The sequence below is a fragment of the Diabrotica virgifera genome, chromosome 1 (assembly GCF_917563875.1).
Source record: "Diabrotica virgifera virgifera chromosome 1, PGI_DIABVI_V3a".
NCBI classification, from domain to species: Eukaryota; Metazoa; Arthropoda; class Insecta; order Coleoptera; family Chrysomelidae; genus Diabrotica; species Diabrotica virgifera.
In genome coordinates, this window is record NC_065443.1 from 298,021,397 (window position 1) to 298,043,855 (window position 22,459).

The window sequence follows — 22,459 nt, forward strand, 5'->3', positions numbered from 1 at the left end:
AGTTCCCCTCTGGGGGCCTTGCCTCCGGATGCATCCGTCTTGGTGGACCCCAAAAGTCTTGGTGGACCCCATCAGGACCACGGTGACCTAGCTGGCTCATAGACTAATGCATGTTACATGCCATTTGTCACTGATTGATGTCACTGTCACTTTTAGCAGAGTAGCAAAGTAGCAACCATTGTTTTCGTTTTCAATTTTCAATTTAAATTATTGAAAAATAAAAATGAATAGATTTCTTTGTAATGTAAACTGTGTGTGTTTCCTAGAATTATAGTGATTTCACTTTTTGGTTGTAAAAATATTACTGAAATACATACATATAAAATCAAGTGTAATCCAATGGAAGTAAAACAAGAAGTTAATGAGGAAATCTGTAAAGTAGAAGTAGAGTGTAATGACCTGGATGATGCTCCTTTGGATGACTTTAAATGTGAAATCAAGGAGGAATCCAAATGGCAAAGTACACATGACACAAATGATTATTTAGACGTAAAGGAACATCCTATAAATACTAAAATAGAACATGAAAATATTCACCCATTTGAAGAAGACCAAAAAACTGAAAAAGGTTAGTATAATAACCATAAAGTATCTGTGCTTGGTTCTAAAAGGGCAAGTGTCAATTTTGCGGTTTTGAATACACCAACTACCATGTTTCGAGTTAAACATGGTTTGATACACACTTTCATATATTATGCTAAAAGAGCCAATGTCAAATTCAATCAAAAAGCCGTAATATTAGTGTAATTATAACCAAAGTCATAATAAAATAATTCACATCTCCATCTTTACACAGTAACGTCCCTGAAGTGTCTGCATATATGCAGTCATGTCCGTGAATGTGTTAAAAGGGCCAAACTTGACATTGGCCCTTTTATCGATTACTAACATTGTTAGTTAGTGGTATATTCAATGGGCCATTGTATACATTGGGCCTTCTAGCATCAATTGACAGATCTACTCCTGTGACATCAGCAAAATCGCCATAATAATCGGCTGTCTGACATAATACCATTTCTAGGTCTGGATCCCACATATAAAAAAAAGTTGATTAATAGCAAGCTGAAAATTTGTTAATAGCTTAAGCGTGTCTAGTCGGACAAACTTTGATATATGGGAATACTGGAACAGGGGAAGTTTTAATTGTGGAATAGGTTAAAAATTTGGAACGGTCAGAGCACGAAAACGTCACATGTATTTTGTCTGACAGAACTTCCAATTGATTTGTTACCCTTTCATTAAACTCTCATGCAAAAATCAGACTGCTATTTATCACCTGTCATAATTTATGTCATTTGACATGTTCTAAGTGTTCCACTCATTAAAATGCCCATTTGGTGATAAATAGCAGTCTGGTTTTTGCATGAGAGTTTAATGAAAGGGTAACAAATCAATTGGAAGTTCTGTCGGACAAAATACATGTGACGTTTTTGTGGTCTGACTGTTTTTTAAATTAAAAAAAGGAATGCTGCCTGCATATTTTAATGAATATGTTACATTGAGGGGTCAAGTTCATTCATATACCATGAGAAATATTGAAGATTTTGATATTAAAAAAACTAATAAACATAGCACAATGACATCCCTGTTTTACAAATGTATGAATGAATTTAACCATCTTCCCCCCAGTGTTAAAAACGCACTGACAGTTCAAATTTTTAAAAAATTACTGAAGACATATATTTTACCTAGATAAAAAAAAAGAATGTGTGTGTACTATGTACGCACGTAGAGTCGGACAAACATAAGTTTGGGATTGCGACGTAGCGTTTCGCGCAGACAAGCAAACCATTTCTACCAGTGGCGGACGAAAACAGGCAGATTTGAAATAAATTTTTATAAGTAAATTATAATAGTACCTAAATTATATTTAATTAAAGCGAAGAATGAATTTGCTTCTTTTTATTTTCATAGTTTTTAATAATTATGAAGCTTATAATCAGTTGCATTTGATAAAATAATGAGCAAAATGTTCGTTTTAAACGAATGTTATAACTTTCCATTAGGACACTCCTATTATATATCTTCGGTTTTTCTCCACCTGTAATTTGTTCGAGATAATTTGAAAAATATCTTTTCAAAAGTACGATGGTTTAAATTTTAAATGTATCAAAACATACAGACGTGAGAACAATTCATTTGAGAAAAATAAAAATTATGTATAATCGTATGTAACCTTGGAGAGATTTATTTTTTGTTTACAGTTTTTCGGAAATCGAAATCTAAACAAATTATCGATTATAAATACTTGGTACTTTTGAAAAAACATTCTTCATAACTGTAAATTGTAGAAAGTTGAACTAAAACGATGTCAACAAAATATCAATTTAAAATACATTATCCATTATACAATTTTATTTTTTAAGCTGAATAATTACTTTTACTATGTTACCTAAAGCCTAATCCAATTATCGTTTTCCTTAATGTGTCCTTTGACCCTGGAAATTCCATTTGTTTGTTCTTTAGTTTTTGATAGATATCTTAAATAAATAGAAATCGTTAAAATATTTGGAAAGTAAATTTTCTTTTATACTTTAAGTAAATAAAATCGTAAAAGAATTGTATCTATCTACCATTTTTGTTAAAAATGTATCTATATCAGTGTGTTTACGAAAAAACTTTTATTTCGTTCTAAACGGGTACAAACAACTGTTTTATAATTTTACTTACTCTATTTTATTTACCATAAAAAAATATAGGTATCAATTTCCCATTAACTAATAATTTTTTAACTTTTAAACTATTTACCATTAATTGTAGGGGATCTTTTCTCGATGGTGTAGAAGTCGTATATAATATTTTTGATGGTTTTCACTTGTCCACTGCTCAATTCAATTTTTTTGGAACGACAACGTTTTCTTTTTGGACTTTTAAAAGATAAACTAGTCGCTCCATTTTTATTTACGTCTCTACCTTCTTTTCTTATTTTGGTTAAGGTGTTTTTACTTATACCCGTCGCCGCTGCTAGAATCCTATCCCTACAATTACCAATGTTAAATGTTACTAAACGAAAATATTGCGAAAAAAAATTGCAAAATATTGGCGTGAAAGAAGAAACAGTGCCTAAAAACTTGTGTATTTGATCAGAGCATCCTTTCTGTTAGGACGTATGGCTCATAAACATGGACATTAACAAAGGCCAACATAAACAAAATAGAAAGGACTCGCAGAAAATATCTATTGTATTAATTCATGTTTTATTTCATGTTGGGAATAACACTTCAAGACAGAAAACCAAACAAATGGATAAGAGAGAAAACAAACGTAAAAAATTTAACTGAGCATATTCAGGGTTAAAGTGGAGATTTGCAGGCCACAATGCGAGACAGGAAGATAAAAGATGGAATGCTGAAATACAAAACAGGAGACCGTGGACGCAGCTACAGGAACTCACTGGAAAAGCGCAGCCAAGGACAGACAGATATTGAAAGATTTGGGGAAAGCCTATGTCCAAAGGTGGATAGAAAAGGGCTAAAGAAGAAGAAGAAGAATCTGATGAAATAAGAATAATAGTAACTTTAATATCAAGAAAATAAAATGTCATTAACAATACTTACGTCAATTTACTTAAAGGTATTAACAGGTTTTCGGTTGTTTTGAAATGTGCTGCCTCTTGTTCCATAAATGTAGTAACATTATAAATGATTGCCTTTGCTTGGCTATTCAATCCCAGCCCTTTGATTCCTATCTTTTTATGAGGCATATTGTTAAATAACTAATGACTTAACGCACTAGAGATACACTAAATGTCTTAATAATACACTAATTACTACTACTAATATACCAAACACTAAGCTAAAAACTATTAATAAAATATCCAACACGATCAAACCAATAAGTTAAACACTCTCTGCGATACGTAATGCACTTCTAACTACGACACTGGCGATCAGCAAACTAGCCGTTTCCAAGGTAACGCTAGTAAACAAGAACCACTGCGCATCATCGAGTTTTGAATCATATTCCCAAACTTATGTTTGTCCGAGTCTAAGAAGATATTCTTCTATTATATAATAGGTAATTTAAACGAAGTAAATATACTTAAAAGGTTATTTGTATTTTATTTAAAAATCAAACTAACTTTCTTATCTACCACTTTCAAAAAATGTTTTTTAAAACAACCAAAAATAAAAAAAATATGAATCACCCGGGAATTGAACCCGCAACCTTCCAATCTCAGTGCTAACGCATTTCTAACTACTCCATCGAGGCTCTAGAAATAGATATGTAAGTTTCGGATATAATTACACAACACGGCGACATATAGTGTAAAAATGTTATGCTTACATAATATTTTATTAATCCAAAAACACAAGAATTATAATAAATAATACATTTCCTAAAACCACTAATATATTCTTTTAGTTACTTATTTGCACGGTTACAGATACATACATCTTAAGATTAGCAATGAACTACATACTGTCAGAACTATACTGTCAGTGTGCGCAGGCGCGCGGTAAATGTACAATTTTACCCTCAATCGATTCGCCGCTAAAGAAGAATATCTTCAATAATTTTTAATAAATCTGTATGTGTTGTATAATATTGCTTGTATTGTATATTGTATGTTACATTTAATTAAGCAAATTCATATTTAAATATTGTTAGTAGGATTTCTATTTCAATAAAGAATTTCAATTACAAATTTTTAACCTATTCCACAATTAAAACTTTCCCTGTTCCAGTGTTCCCATATACCAAAGTTTGTACGACTAGACACGCTTAAGCTATTAACAAATTTTCAGCTTGCTATTAATCAACTTTTTTTCACACGCGGGATCCAGACCTATTCTTATTATGTATATTTATGCATTTCAAGCAGTGTGAATCTGTCACATTTTTCAGTTGTACATTATTATTCTGGTTTTAAATATTGGAATAAGTACACCTGATTGGACCTGTTTTGGGTACACCTGATGAAACCTCTACACATACATCTAGTCTTGCTATCTACTCGACAGGTAGAACTGATAGAATTGTAAAATTCTTAACTGGTAGAATTTTCATTTTTTTTCCAGAATGTACAAAAAAAGAAAATTTATTAAGATGATTAATACACTATTTTCAATGGGAAATAAGCTACAATTTTACCAAAAAAATGATTTTATTAACGTTTTGACGCCCAAGTCAGGTGTCGTTGTCAAAATACAAAATAATACTAAATTAAACAAAAATGTTGTTGCTTAGTAAAAAATTCTTTTAATAATTTATTTAATCTGACTCATTTATATCGGCAATTCAGACAATGTATTATACATTTTAAAGTAGAAGACTTTAAAATGATATTGCCAATATTGATGAGTTGCTTTCATGGGACGATTTTATTAAGAGATAGTTCATTCGATTACATGAAATCAACCCAACTCAAGAATATCCGCCACAAAAAATCATAGCATGTGATATGTCTTTAAAAAGACAACCAAATGCAACAGTGACAGTAAAATTCTCGCCCTAGAGATTCCATAGTAAATCACGAGGGAAAACCAAGAAAAAAAAACTTCATGATACTATCATGACATCGTAAGTATTTGGTCTTACATTTAATTTACTTTCAAAAAACTAATACCAAATTCTGACTTTAATATGTTTAAATTATAAATAATATTAATAATACATAGATATACAATAAGTAATACTAAAATATAAAATTTGTACTAACTCGATATGTTACTGACTTACTAATCGTGGTATTTTCTTTCTATTGACTTCCTCTTTTAGTATGGGTAGCCACATCCTACTGCATTCTACCGAGGAATTTGTGATACAATTGGTTTCATTTAGCCGCTTTAGCCGGTTTAGAGCCGCTTCTTTGATTTATCTCTTTTTACTATCTGTTTCTTTCAGGACTATACTTGAATCTCTCCACTGAACTCTATGTTCATTATCCCATGCATGTTGACATATTTGAGATCTATCAAATTCTCTATTTTTAATATAAGACTGATGTTCACTTATTCTAATGTTTAATGGTCTTGATGTTTCACCTAAATAAAATTGTTCGCATTCACAAGGTATTTTATAAATAAAATTCTTTGTTCTTTCTTATTCATTGTTAGGTTTAGTTTTAGATAGAATACTTAGATTTCAATGTGTTTGTTGTTTTGAATGTGGTTGAAATGTTGAATTTATTATTTCCTATTTCCAACATTAAGATGATTGTTGTATGTTATAATATTACAACTTTTTATAAAAGTAAATCTGTGAGAAATAATAAAAAATTTAAATGAAAAACATATCCAGTTTCTTAATGTCAGTTTTTCTTCTTTTTTGAGTCATTCCATTTCAACAAGCTTGATCTAATGGATATTTGTTTCAGATTCTTAGTTTTATAATTTACTTCTTAACACGTTCTGTGTGGACTGCATTATGTCGCCACATGATGCCTTTGCCAATAAGCAGATTATATGCCATTGATTGTATACATTTCAAATATGTGTTTATTTTGTACATTCAGAGTATAAGTCTTAGGATCAGACATCCGCATTCAATGTGTTAAACAGAAGTTTGATAAAGTATCACATTGATATCTCTAGTAGAAACTCTGATCCCTGTATCAATATCGCACAGCTTTAATTTTATTTATATATTTTTATGGAAAAATTAAAGAACTATCTTACAATATTGAATGTTTTTTCTTTTACCTTTTAGTATATTTTGTGGAGACTAGTTTGTACTTATTGTCTGTTTGTTTAGAAGTATGTACATTATTTAACGGGAATCATTATGGTACAATGTACAGTCCCTGCTTAATTTATTAGGCTCACCCTAGAAATATCAGTTTTTTGTCTTTGAAACGCCTTACAAGCATGTTCAAAGTCATATGGAACTGCTGAATGGGTTAAATAACAATTACTTAATAATCGTGCGATACAGTGGGTCCACGGATGGGGTGCCCAAGAGGAAAAACTTTCTTATTTTCAGTTTTAGCGAAAAATGTCATTCTTGATAAAAATTTTTTGCTTGTCCTAAAACTTCATAAATTGAAATAAAATTCAAGTTTTTTAACACCTGCTTAATTTTGTAGCCAATTTTATGCAAATCCCTATAAATTTTTGCACTAAGTTCGAAACCATAACAATAATCTAGGGTTGGTAGATTTAGTAGTAACTGTCAACTCCGATAAATAATTTGCGAATTGTCATTCTTTTTCGACAAGAAAATGTTTTTTTTTTATTTATTTAACGGAAAATCTCCTTTTTACAATATAAAGATATATAGACATTTTTAACACTAACCTACTAACAAGTAAATATATCACAATAACATATTACCTACATAAATACTCCCTCAGTTGGTTCCTAACAAATAAATATATCACAATAACATTATAGTCGGTTCGCTAAACTCAGACGCAACTGGCTAGATATTTTAGTCGATATTTTTTTTTTGTTTTTTGCCGATTTTGCAAAAATTGGCAAAATTACTAACTATTTAGTGATTATTAACTATTTAGTAATTATTTTTTGCCAATTTTACTAAAATTGCCAAAATTACCGACTAAAATATCTAGAAAGTTGCATCTGAGTTTAGCGAACAGACTATACATTAAATACTCCCTCAGTTGGTTCTTAAACCAGGTTTGACTAACTCCCAGCAGATCTGTAGTTTTATTAATTTCATTACCCAGTCTATGAAATCTAGGTACATATAGGACTATTATATCCGTAGTTGGTATAATGAAAACTAATTGAGAATAATGGTTTAGCTCTAATATTTATAGTGTTTAATTTAAGTGTTTAATTTAATGTTAAGCATCCAATCATAAAATTTTTTTGAACGCCTAATATTGTCGAAAAATGTGAATTCACAAATTAAGTATCGGAGTTGACAGTTACTAAGCTAGGTACATTGTAGCTTAGGCAACATTGTAGCTTAGCAACACTAGATTATTTTTACGATTTGGAACTTAGTTCAAAAATGTATGGGAAATTTACATAAAATAGGCTACAAAATTAAGCAGGTTTTGAAAAACTTGAATTTGATTTTGTTTTATGGGGTTTTAGAACAAGCAAAACTTTTTATCAAGAATGACATTTTTCGCTAAAATTCAAAATAAGAAAGTTTTTCCTCTTGTACACCCCATCCGTGGACACACTGTATAATTAAGTTAAAGATGTTGTTCTGAAGCTTGTGGCATTTTTACAATTAACTATTTTGAATGGGATGTTTAAGTTAAAGATGGTGAGAGATTTTCATTGAATTGTGAAAACTTGACAGATGGTAATAGAAAGGGCTGAAAGGGTGCAATGACTCGACTTTTTCAATTATAGTTTTTAGTTAAATTAGTGGTTGATGTTCAAATTTTCATAAAATTTGCAGTAGTAAGTGTTAATATAAGTCTTTATTAATGTTAGTTTTTAATTTGTTTAATTTATTTTAAGATATTAAATGGAGATAGATATATGATAGATAAGATATTCCTTCGATTGGATTTTTTTCATATGGGTGATAAGATCTTTTTGTTGAGCAAACCTCTTCTGCTCTCTTCTGTTACTGCTCTATTAGAAGATACCACATGTATCAAAGAGAAATAGCAAACAAATATGGTATATCTTAATCGTCAGTTTGAAGGTAGAGTCAAAAACTTAAAGAGAAACATCCTGTTCCATCGGTTTGGAGGGGTCGGTATGTCAGAAAGATTTCAGTCACCCTCAGACGGCAACGAATTTTAAAGAATTTTGCTGTAAAATGCAGAAGAGTCACCCATAGCGATATATGGAATAAATTGGAAGAATTAGTATGTTCAGTATCGAAGTCCACTGTACGAAATTTCAGTCACCCTGGGGGTGACTGAAATATTTCTGCCATACCGACCCCTCTAAACCGATGTAACAGGATGTTTCTCTTTAATTTTTTATATAAACTAACAAAGAAAGTTTTAGAAAAATATAAGCTTTTTTGAATTTATCCGAAACAATGCATGTTTTCGTGCAACCGTGGTATTATAAAAAGTACTTTTTTATACTAGTGTAATTTTATAATTTTAACAGTTAATACACCTACTAAAAATTCATATTTTATTCTTTCGAAACATGTTGTGTCCTGTATCTAACAAAACCGTGTTATTATAAAAAGTAATTTTTTATTATAGTGTAATTTTTGGAATTTTAAGCATTTTATATCGTCAAATTATTTTATATTCTCTCCTATAAATAATAAAAACGTTTTATTATAAAAAAGTTCTTTTTTATAAAAGTGTAATTATTATGTCCTTGAGTACACATCAGCTGTCTTGCATTTTATTAGCCTTCCTTTAATGTGATCATTACATTTCTTTATTTTTACATTCGTTTTCCTTTGGAGTCAAATATTTATATTATAGTCACTTTGATTTTTAGATTATCTCCATGAGAACAAAATGGAAATTTTGGAGACAATAACTGAACATTCATCCTACGAAGGAAATTATAGGAATCCACATGCTGAAGGAAAACCATTAAATAAAAATAGGAAAGTTGAGAGTGGAAAAAGACGTTACAAATGTGAAATTTGTTTTAAACAGTTTAGTCAAACAAGTAGTTTGAAAAAACATTTGAGAGTGCACACTGGGGAAAAACCTTACAAGTGTGAGATTTGTTTCAAGCAATTTTCTCAGAAAAGCCATTTGGAAACTCATTTGATAGTGCACACTGAAGAAAAACCCTATAAGTGCGAAATTTGTTTTAGGAACTTTAGAGAACGAGGTCATTTGAAAAGGCATTTAATGATGCACACTGGAGAAAAACCTCATAAGTGTGAAATTTGTTTAAAGCATTTTAGTGTATCAAGAGATTTGAAAGAGCACTTGAGAGTACATACTGGAGAAAAACCGTACTCGTGTGAAATCTGTTGTAAAAAGTTTAGTCTAAAAAGTACTTTGAAAACACATTTGAAAGTGCACACTAAAGAAAAACCATACAAGTGTGAAATCTGTTGTAAAAAGTTTAGTCTAAAAAGTAATTTGAAAACACATTTGAAAGTGCACACTGGAGAAAAACCATACAAGTGTGAGATTTGTTTCAAGCAATTTTCTCAGAATATCCATTTGGAAAGTCATTTGATAGTGCACACTGAAGAAAAACCCTATAAGTGCGAAACTTGTTTTAGGAACTTTAGAGAACGAGGTCATTTGAAAAGGCATTTAATGATGCACACTGGAGAAAAACCTCGTAAGTGTGAAATTTGTTTTAAGCAGTTTACTACAGCAGGTCATGTAAAAAGACATTTGATAGTGCACACTGGGAAAAAAATTTACAAGTGTAAAAATTAGTTTGTACCGGTTTTCTCAAATAAATATTATGAAACATTATTTAAGGACACACAGTAGAGAAAAAAACCCTCAATAATCTTAAAACGTAATTAAGGGGATTGGTACAAAGTTTCGGCTCCAATGCTATTTAAATGGGATTAATTTTTTTCAAATCCTGAGAAAACTAATAAGTGTTTTTGAAAAATTTAAACGAAGAATGAAAGATTACGTTCTTATCGAAGGCCGAAACTCCCTGAAAACTTCTATAATGTTTATTTTAATAAGTTACAGGGGTGAAAAACTAAGAGAAAATGTAGTATGATTTTTAATTTCAAATATCTCATTCAAAAGAAACTTTTTATTTATTCTTTCGGGACTTTCGGGCCCTCGATAATAATTTGATTTTTCATTCTGCATTTATTTTTTTTAATATTTATTAGATTTTTCAGGATTCGAAACACATGCCACATGCCCGTGGTTATATTTTCCAAATCGAACATTCGCTATCTAAAGCCGGATCCACATCAATAAAAATTTACGTTGTTATTCGCTCCAAGCGTTAACAAAGTGTCAAAGCAAAATCGACCGACCTGCTCATGGTGGCGGTTTTTTGAAATTTTGTAAGGACGCTTTGTGTATGTTTAAATGGGACATTTAAAAAAATACCATGTCACGCTAGTGATATGATGTATTAATATAAACAGAAAATAAAAACGCACTTAATCTGATATAAATTCTTCACTTTCCAACAGTTTAATTATGTATACATAGCCTCACTATCGCAGTTTATGTCAATAAATCTTTATTAACGAAAAGAAAATATTTTTGTTGTACTATAAATTACACTATAAATAATTAATAACTAATGAATTCTAACAATTGTATTCGGTTAATATCACTACAAAATAAACTATTCAAGTTTAACAAAATAATTCCATAAGAATCAATGTTAAAACCAGAGAACAACAACCACAGAGAAACGACCAGTGTTAACACCGCAACCGAATATTTCCGTAGAGGGCGCTTCAAAAATCCGTAGAAATCCGTAGTGCAGAAATTTGACAGAAAATAACACTTGACAGACCAAAAAAAGAAGAATAATGATACTTGACAAACAAAAAAGAAGAAGAATGACCCTTGACAGATCAAAAAAAGAAGAAGAATGACACTTGACAGACCAAAAAAGAAGAAGAATAGCACTTGACAGACCAAAAAAGAAGAAGAATGACACTTGATGGACAAAAAAAAGAAGAAGAATGGCAATTTAAGAGTAAAAAATCCCCATTTTAGCTTCTTGATGGCTGCAACTGAAAAATCCGTAGAAATGTGGCCGATATCCGAAAATCCGAAATAATTTCGAAAATCCGTAGATCTACGGAAAAATCCGTAGAGTTAACAACCCTGGAAACGACACGCCTTTGATCTTTCGTGGCTAAGCCGCCAACGACACTTAAAGCAACCAGAGCGACCAGGGAACCAATAGTCAGTGGGCATATCACACAATATAAATTCGTAAATAATATTAAGCATTTATGTTGACTTTCAATAAATATAAAATATTGCACCGAGAAAAAAGTTGCGTACAGGGCCGGCTTTTGTTGGCATTCTTTATAATAATGGAATTATTTTTGATTTACAAAAGATTGCAAATACCGGGTGTCCACTTATATTTTCCCCCATTTCAACTGCATATAACTTCTAAACGCCTTAAGATAGAAAAATGCGGTTTTCGCTGAAATGTTTTATTTTAGTAAAAGTTTTGTCTGAATGTATTGAATTTTTTATATCGCTGTCAAATACGAAAAGAAAAATGGCGGATTTTTGAAAAAAACGTTGTTGACTTTTTTTTAATGGAACACCCAGTATATTTTTTTGCAAATTGAAAGAAAAGTCATTCACCTATCCAGTGATATAAAGTTTTTCAAAAGCGGTTGTCAAATCACTGAGTAATTAATTTTTAAAATGAGCGGTGTAACGTGGATATCACATACCTAAATAACAACTAAGCAAAATGATATTATGTTATGTGATTTCCACATTGCATTTCTCATTTTAAAAATTATTTGCTCAGTTATTTGACAACCGATTTTAAAAATTTTTATATCGCTGGATAGGTAAATGACCGTTTTTTCAAGCTACAAAAAAATATACTGGGTGTTTCAATAAAAAAAGTCAACAACGTTTTTTTTTTTCAAAAATCCGCCATTTTTTATGTAAAAGTGATATAAAAAATGGTCATTTACCTAAAAACTTTAAAAAACGCTCATTTACCTATCCAACGATATAATTTTTTTTTAAATCTATTGTCAAATAACTGAGCAATTAATTTTTAAAATGAGAAATGCAATGTGGAAGTCACATGAATTCGCTTAGTTATGTTATTTAGGTATGTCATATCCACGTTGCACCTCTCATTTTAAAAATTAATTACTCAGTGATTTGACAACCGATTTTGAAAAACTTTATATCGCTGGATAGGTGAATGACCTTTCTTTCAATTTACAAAAAAATATACTGGGTGTTCCATTAAAAAAAAGTCAACAACGTTTTTTTCAAAAATCCGCCATTTTCCTTTTCGTATTTGAGAACGATATAAAAAATTAAATCCATTCAGACAAAACTTTTACTAAAATAAAACATTTCAGCGAAAACCGCATATTTCTATCTTGAGTCGTTTAGAAGTTATAGGCAGTTAAAATGGGGGAAAATATAAGTGGACACCCGGTATATCGCACAATGCAAAGTAATGGTGAAAATCATATTGATTGGAACCATAAATAAAAATACCTTTTTGTTTATCCTGATTTTGGCATTGAAAGACCAATAATAAAATATACCTATTTATTACGGTAGGTGTGACATTCACTGATTGTTTTTGGCTTGGGCTGATACAAGATATAATTTGTTCGTCGAGGTATTTCCTAATAAATTATATTTTTTTATATAGGTTATCGAAAAATAACAGCCATTGTGACTGTTTACGATTTAAATTAATTTGTTATATTTTATTTAATATTTATTTAAATCCCGCTGCGACGGGCCTGGACTGTTTTTGTCACAACATATAGATCCAAAATCTAGTGCCGAACCAGCCGGTTTTCATATATTCATATTTTTATGTATAATGACTTGGCCTCGAGACTGTGAAGAATAAACACGTTCTTTTGTCACGCATTTTTGTAAAATTGTACAGTAGTCAATTCTTAAATAAATACGTAAAACTGTTATCTACGTTATTGTCACTCTACTGAAGTGAAAGAGATGTATTCTCATCAACCAGTGACGGCTACGGAAATGTCACAAACTCTGAAAGTTCCAATTCTCTTTGGGTGACAAATGTTCGTGATCGATAACAAGAAACTTTATGTTGAAATTGAATGTCAATATTGTTCTTGTCTTGGAAACCTATCAAAAGTACATTTTTCCTTTAAAGTCGAATATCGGAGCAAACGCATAAAAACCCAAGAAGTACTGTAAGAGTGTATATTTCTATAAATATAAATATGCAACAATCTAAAAAATAATCAAAAAAGTATTATATGAATCGTTACAATTACATCGATTTGTAACATTACATATTATACTACATACATTCAGTATCATTGTAAATCCAAGATGTCCACCGCTATAAAATGGCGGATTACATATTTTTTCACAACTACTTCAACATGGGTATCAAATGAAAGGGCTTGACTATTAATAAAGAGTTCATTATAGAAAATCTAAAATGGTCGCCAAAAAATGGTGGGTTACATATTATTTAATTTCACAACTACCTCAATATGGATATCAAATGAAGGGGCTTGACTAGTAGAAAAGAGTTCATTATAGAAAATCCAAAATAGCTGCCAACAGAATAGCGGATTACATATTTTCGTTGGCATACTGTTATACCCCCATCTACTGTTTTTTTTTTATTTTTATTGACTTCTAAAAGGCATTTAATCGTGGTAAATATTTTATATTGATCGAGGTTTTAAGAATCATTGGCAAGATTTTCCCAATTATGTCTCCAACAATTTTCAGTTTGAATAGTATTTTGTTTGCATCGTTTAAATCAGAAATTGTCGTGTCTAGAACTCTTTATTTTTATTTCGTAAAAATAGGATATCTTGGAGTGCGATGACACCCGGATAACATCTGTTTTGACCTGGTTGGCCCTTCGGAGACTTGCGTCTGTTATGAAATACATGCACTGACACCAAATTTATTATTTTTATTTTGAAATATCCCTTGCTTGGCAGAGCGAAGTTTAGTTTTTTTATGCATTACGTAGGTAGGGGTAATGTATACAAGGAAATGAATCACTTTCGTCATGATTTATTATCAATAATATTTAATCAAGTCAAATTAAGACTATTAGATACCTAATAACTAATATGTAAAAATTACAAAGCAATAACAATTACCTGTTATTATTCTTAGGAAATCTAAATAAACTTATTCCTCTTCCTGTCGCAGAGGAACATCCGTGAACCACACACGAGTAACCAGACATTTTAACTATTATAATTATTATATAAATGCTCAAACAAAATTGTTAAGTCGAGTATTTACCATACACGCCTACGGACTATCGTAAAACAACCAGAGGGACAGAATTAGCATGTATTGGAAACACTTAAAGCAACCAGGTTCGCGCATGCGTCTTCAAAAACGGTACACGTTTTAAGTACGGTCGTGTCGTTTCTCTGTGGTTGTTGTTCTCTGGTTAAAACGTCCTTACAAAATCTGACAGCGTGTCACGTGACTGTAAATAGTGGGGAGACGCAAGGGGCGAATATTGTATTTGACACAAATTTGCTCGTGTGCGTTGAACTTTTTGTTGATGTGGACTGTGCGCCGCGCCGCATGGATTTATGCAAAAATATTTTCGTGACATACAACGCACGCTATCCGTCGTGCCATCGGTCTTTCAGTCGACTTCAAAGAAATTTTCGCCGCACAGTAGTGTTAATGTGGACTTGATTATCCACTTGTCGCTAAGTTCATTCGGCGGTACAACACACAAAATAAATATTTATTACCAGGTTTAAATTTGTGCCGCAAATATTTTATCTGTATTTTAAAATACAACACACACACACACACACAAATTTTTATTGATGTGAATCCACCTTAAGCCATCAAATTAAATAAAAAAAAACATTTGCTATCTTTGTCATACAACGCACTGAGTCGAATAGAATATGATGACAAGACAGTGACAATATTAAATATTTGACATGGCATCGGGAATATTTTGAGTTGTTGATTAAATAATATTCTTCTTCTTTTATATAGGTAGTACTGCCTGTTTTTCTTCAACGGTGCCTTTCATTCTGCCCCTAAGTTATCATTCCATCTTTTCCTTGGGCGTCCTATACTTCTCCTGCCTAACGGTGACTTGTCCCTGGCTATTCTTACTATCCTTGATTCAGACATCCTGCTTATGTGCTCATTCCACTCTTCTTTTCTGTTCTTTACCCAGGTATTTATATTGTCTACCCCACAAATGCGTCTGATTTCCTCACTTCTTACCCTATCGTGTAGTCCTTTTCCAGAAATCCTTCTTAAGATCTTCATTTCGTTGGTTTCCAGATGTCTTCGTGTTTTGCTTGTATCTGGTCTTGTTTCGGCCGTGTAAGTCATAACTGGCCTAATAACTGACTTATATATTCGGGCCTTTGTTTCCAATCTTAGGTGGTTGTTTTTCCAAATTGTGTCGTTTAGGCATCCGGCCGTTCTACTGGCTTTAATTATTTGGTCTTTTACCTCTTCTTCGATATTGTTGTCGGCTGATAGATTAATTCCCAGATATTTGAAAGTCATTACTTGTTGTATAATTTGATTGTCTAACTCCAATTTGCATCTTATTGGTTCTTTGGTAATTACTAAGCTTTTCGTTTTTTGGGCTGATATTTTCATATTCATTTCTTTTGCGTTAATGTTGAACTCGTGCAATAATCTTTGTAGGTCGTCTTCGCACTCTGCTACTAACACGGTGTCATCAGCGTAACAGAGTATTTTTATCTCTCTATTGCCCATTTTGTACCCTCTTTTTTTCTTCACTTGTTTTATTATTGCATCCAATATTATGTTAAACATAATAACTGTATGGCTTGTTGCGCCATCCTTTTGAAATCATTGCTTACGGATTCTTAAATTACGCGCACGACAAAAGGTCTTTAAATCCCCGACAAAAAGTGTCACAATATTATTTCTGTACCGCTCTTGACTCACAACTGGACAAAAAATCCCCAGACAAATTATCCCCGGACAAAAACTCCCCACAAAAAATTCCGAATAGTTTCTGTAAAAGTTTTCCCGTGAATGCAATCGACTCTAATGTTTTTCAGCCGCAGCGAATGGGAGTTATAGCTATCGACATGAAACCGGTACGAAAATAATGATTAGCAGTTAATATTGAGCATGAATTATAATATCGATTATCAAATTTTGAATTAAAATCGTACAATCACAATTGGCCTATGGGATTATTGGTTGGGGTGGAGCCTACAATGCTCACCTTAAAAATCTAAACATTATACAAAATTGGATTATTAGAGTAATATATAGAAGGGGTATAAGGTCTTCAGTGGAGCAGTTATTTACTGACAGTCATTTCATGGATCTAAACCAGTTGTACTCTTACAAATCTTTATTGTATTTACACAACGAGAAATCATTTCTGGATTGTACCCACTATACATACCAAATTAGAAATAGAAATTTAACAACAGTACCAAAAAAAGAAAAAACAATCGGCCAACGTTGCATTGATTTTTTGGGACCAAAAATTTTCAATAACCTACCGTCTACCATTAAAGTAATATACAATTATAAAAAATTTAAAAAAGAGTTAAAAAAGTGGATCCATGGTAACAGACATAAATTACGTGAATTAGTGAATAGGTAGTAATGAGCTGAAATTAGATAAATAATTTTGTGTTTTATTAGTTTTAATCTGTCAATAGATTCCATATTTATATTTTAATGTTGTAAAATTGTTGAAATTTAATTGTTGTATGTTGTAAAAAGTAAAAAAGTAAGGAACTGAAATGTTAGATAAGTAACTCTTTTTTTCTACTAATTTTAATTTTAATTTATCAAAAGTTTCCATATTTCTCTTTTAAAATTGTAAAATTGTTGTAAAAATATTAGAATTTGTACTTAGAACAGTGTTAAAAAAACTCAAACCTCACGTGTAGTCCATGTGGCTCACAACTTCTGTGAGAAACTGGGTTTATTTATATATTGTGATATATCTTTTGTATTGTACAATTTTTTTGCTATATATAAACTCTATTCCAGATTTAGCCATACGGCTCACACTCCCTCTAAGGGGAAAATTGACTCATCCCAGATACCTACGGTATCAAAAGGATTGAGCTCTGGTGGGACTCTTTCCGTGTTATCGAGCCCTAGGTGACTTGGTATGCTGGAGTTTCTCCCAGAAATTTTCGTACGCATCTGGCCGTCGCGAGTAGTACAGCTTTCTGCATGGTCTTATAAAGGTGTTCATTTAGACCCAGCTTTTTTATGCTTTCGAGGAGGGTCTTCGGAATGACTCCAGTAGTAGACATAATAATAGGTATCGTCTGGGTACTTTGCATTCTCCATTGCCTTCGTATTTGAATTTCCAGATCTCTGTATTTGGCGATCTTTTCAGTAAATTTACTACGTAGATTATTGTTGTTAGGTATCGCCACATCAATTAGTGTTGTTTGTCTTGTTAATTTATTAACTAGTACGAGATCTGGTCTATTATGTGCCACTGTTTGGTCTGTGAGCACAGTGCGGTCCCAGTATAGCTTGTAGTTGCCATCCTCAAGCATACTCTCGGGGACGTATTGATAATACGGGAGATGGTCCGTTTGGAGAAGTCCCAGCTTGATAGCTATCTCTTGATGAAGTATTTTTCCAACTGCGTCATGCCGTTCCTTGTATTCAGTTGCAGCAAATGCCTGGCAGCCCCCTGTAAGATGTTGGATGGTTTCTTGGGCTTGACATCCATATCGGCATCTGTCGTTTTGAACCTGAGGGTCTTTGATGATATATTTCAGGTAATTTCTGGTTGGTATAACCTGATCTTGAATGGCCAGTAATGAACCCTCCGTTTCAGGGAACATCTTTCCTGATGTCAACCAATAGTTCGACGCTGTATTGTCGACATAGTCTTGGCTGACCTCATTGGGATGTCGCCCGTGCAGAGGTTTACCCATCCAGGTGCGCATTTTTTCGTCTTTAGTGAGGTGGTTTATGCGCATTTCTGGTTCCCTCAGTTTGATCGGTGTTGTGTCATCTACTGCGCAAATAGCGCGATGTAGAGTAGATGTCTCAGCTTGCATCTGAAAATAAGATCTTAAATTGGCAATTTGTTTATCTAATTGCTCACCTATATCCATAAGTCCCCTTCTTCCTAGATTCCGTGGTAATGTCGTTCTTTCTACTGCACTTTTAGGATGGTGTTTTTGTGCCTTTGTGAGGTGTGTTCGTACTTTTCGCTGAAGATTTTCTATATCTGTTTTTGTCCACTTAACAATACCAAATGAATAGCTAAGCGCGGAACAAGCGTAGGTGTTTAGTGCCTTAAACAAATTTTTACTGTTAAGCTGTGAACGAAGCAGCTGTTTTATCCTTCGTATAAACTCAGTAGTTATCTCAGTTTTCATTTGCTTATGGTCAATTTTCCGCGCCTGCTTTACTCCAAGATATTTGTATATATCGTTTTCACCCATGCCTCGATGTTCTGGCCATTTTGCATATCGAATCCACCGGGCTGTATCTTTCCTCTGACTATATTTAAAACTCGGCACTTGTCTAGTTAAAAGTGCATATTAATATCATTTTGCTCCGATACTTGAATATCTGGGTACTCCCTGCAAAATTCGGCATACAGCTGTTGTCTGTAGCCGATCGTTTATTGACCGAGGTTTGTCACCTTATAATAGGAGCGCAAAATGCTTTCGTTAATGGACACAGTCCATTTCATGCGCTGCCTCGGTCGTCCCGCTTGAGTGAGCGCCGGCTGATGTTCCAGCGCAGCACCTTCAGCGAGTGGAGCTCTTGCTGTTGTTTGGCTCGCTTGTGGCTGTTGTTGTTGGGCTGTAGCTGTTTGTGTGACAGGGGCCCGCCTCCTCAACACCCTGCCACCGACGTCCCGCATGCTGTCACGTCCAGCGCCGGCTCCAGACGTGCCCTGGCGATCCCCAGGCAGCGATCCTAACCATAAACCATAATTCTCCATATCTCTATATAACTCTATATTATTATTATTATTATTAATTCCATGTCGAAAACTCGACAAAACAGTGTAGGTACAGTTACGGTCACTGAATAGTTTACACTTTAATTTTTATATTGTAATACTGTAAAATTGCAGTGTCGTACGGATTTGATAAATGTCAAAGTCAAAAATCTCAAAAAGTCAATGCTTGTCAAAAATTTCGTGAGTGTTGAAAAATAAAATAAGAAACTAAACCATATTAAGACCATAATCCATTTTATTCAAAAAATCTTCTTTCTATATTTTTCATTTTGATAAATTTTGTAAAATTTATTTTTATTATTTTGATTTTTTAAATTTAATCAGCCTATTCTAGGTACACCACTGGCAACGTCACGTTGACGCAAGTGGTGCTTTTAAACGAGGTAAAAATTTAAAAAATCGGCTCCTAGATAAACCAGCCTGTAAATTATTCACTGGCCGTAACTGTACATGACAAAAGAGTGAGTTTTTTTTATGATGATAAATATGCGGAATGGGCTAAGGCTGTGGGAATCTATATAGTTTAGCTCTCCAGGTCTAGAAGGCCCATGGCTTGGTTTACTATTCTTTTTCAATCTCTCCTATTTGCTGCTTTATTTTTCCAATTTGTGATTTTCAGTTCTTCTATTTCTTTTTCAACATCTTTCTTCCATCTGGTTTTCGGTCTACCTTTCTTCTTCCTTCCTCCTATTCCTCCCGTTAGTGTTCTTTTGGGAAGTCTCGTGTTTGGCATCCTTTGGATATGTCCCAACCATCTCAGTCTTTGTGATTTTATGATCCCTACTATGTTTGGTTCACCATACATCCTCTCCAGTTCTACATTTGGTCTTCTTATCCACATTCCATTCCATATCTTTCCGCCAAATATTTTTCTTAGGACTTTTCTTTCCCACACTTTAAGCATGACTTGCTCGGATTTGTTCATCGTCCATGTTTCACTGGCATACAATACTATAGGTCTTATCACTGTCTTGTATTTTCTTATCTTAGCCCCTCTAGATATGTTTTTATTTCTTAATAAGTTGTTTAGAGCAAAGATACAACGATTAACAGCCATAATTCTTGCTTGGATTTCTTCTTTTATATTTGGTCTCCTAGTGAATGTCGCTCCTAGATATTGGAATCTCTCTACTTCTTCGAATGTATATATTTTTGCCTCTGTGTTTATTGTCAGATATTGCCCTTGCGTGTATTCTCGTTTTATCCATTCCATATACATATTTAGTCTTTTCTTCGTTTATGTATATCCCTTTCTTTCTTCCTATCGCCTCTAGTCTTTTTAGTATTTCTTTTAATTCTTGTTTACTTCTGGCTATTAGCACTATGTCATCAGCGAATGCCAAGCATTGGTGTTTTCGTTGGTATACAAGTCCTGTCCTGTTAATTTCGGCTTCTCTGATGACCATTTCAAGAAGGATACTGAACAACAATGATGACAGTGGGTCTCCTTGTCGTACCCCTTCGCCGACCCTAAACTTATTGATTTCCTTTCCATTTATTTTAACCCTGTTCTCTGTTTCTCTGAGTGTAACTTTTACCATCTTTATTAGTTTTTCACTAATTCCAATTTCACATAGTGCTTTGTATATTTCTTTTCGTTTAACTCTGTCAAAAGCTTGTTTAAAGTCGATGAATAGGGCCATTGTAGATTTCCCGTATTCGTAGCTTTTCGCTTGTATCTCACGCAGCAGGAAAATTTGATCCACCGTGCTGCGTCCTCTTCTGAATCCACATTGATATTCTCCTATGTCATTATCTATCTTTTGTGTTATCTTGTCTTTTATATGTACTGCAAGTATTTTATATGCAACCTTTAGTAGGGCTATTCCCCTGTAATTATGGCATAAACTTTTGTCGTCTTTTTTGTGAATTGGACACAGTGTGGCTTCAGTCCATTCTTTTGGTATGTGTTCTTGTTCCCAAATTTCTTTTATCAGCTCTTCCAAATGCTTAATTAGTACTGGTCCTCCATATTTAAACATTTCAGCTGTTACTTCATCCTTACCTGGGCTCTTGTTTTTCTTTAGTTTCTCTATTATTTCTTTTTCATTAGGTGGTCTTTCCTGTATTTCTTCTTGATCAATATTTTCATTCGGTTCTCCTTCTTCTTCTTCTGCATATTCTGTTGTGGGAATTTCATTTAGAAGCTCTTCGAAGTATTCTCTCCATCTATTCAGTATTTCTTCGTTGTAATATTATTCGCTTAAATATTTTGCTCACTCTGCTTTGAATAACTATGTTCAAATCATTTCCTCTTCGTGATGGTAAGGGAGCGTTCAAGTATTACGTAACCCGATTTTTAAAGATTTTTGACCCCCCTCCCCCTACGTAACGCACTGTAATGGGCGTTTAACTATTGCGTAGCGCAATTTTTGAAGATTTTTGACCCCCTCCCCCAACCTGCGTTACGTAATACTTGAACGGCCCCTACCTGCTGGTCCTGAAAACGATAATCTTGATTGATCTTTCAAAAAACCTGTTCCTTTTTGTAAAGGAGACCGCACGCATCTTATGGAAAATGTCACTCAAGTGCAATAAAATTGACATGAATAGATTCCTCTCTAAATTACGATTATTTGATATCATTGAGCCGAGTCTGAATTTTTTATAATAGCGGAGTAAATTGATACATATAAATAAATCTAAAATTAAACAATAGTGGAGTGAATTAGAGAGATACATACATGAGTTACATAAGATAAGACCTACATAAGTTAGAGAGAGAAAATACATTTTGTGAATGAGTTCATAAATCTTAAGGTATTATCTTATTTTTTGTGAGGATACTTTATCCAAAAAAAAATTTGTGAGGATTATTATTGTCCCGAGATTTTTTATCCAGGTATAATTTGTGGGGATTTTTTGTCCGAACCCCCTTACATTTTATTAACCTTTAATGTGATCATTGCATTTCTTTATTTTTACATTCATTTTCACTTGTAGTCAGATATTTATATTACAGTGAGTGTGATTTTTAG

The 22,459-nt window shown here is 32.8% G+C and overlaps 1 protein-coding gene across 4 annotated transcripts in view; it reads left to right on the plus strand.

The window, feature by feature from the left end:
- Window positions 1–22,459, plus strand: part of LOC126879171 (zinc finger protein 91-like) — a 33,313-nt gene continuing 10,854 nt past the window's right edge. For 2 of the 4 annotated variants that reach the window (XM_050642200.1, XM_050642201.1), the window contains exon 1: window positions 1–568. In XM_050642200.1, coding sequence (XP_050498157.1) covers window positions 340–568 — 229 coding nt within the window. In that variant the 5' untranslated portion in view covers window positions 1–339. Of the gene's footprint in view, window positions 569–9,341; window positions 10,152–22,459 lie in introns of all 4 variants that reach the window. The other 2 variants (XM_050642202.1, XM_050642203.1) reach the window with 2 other exon arrangements.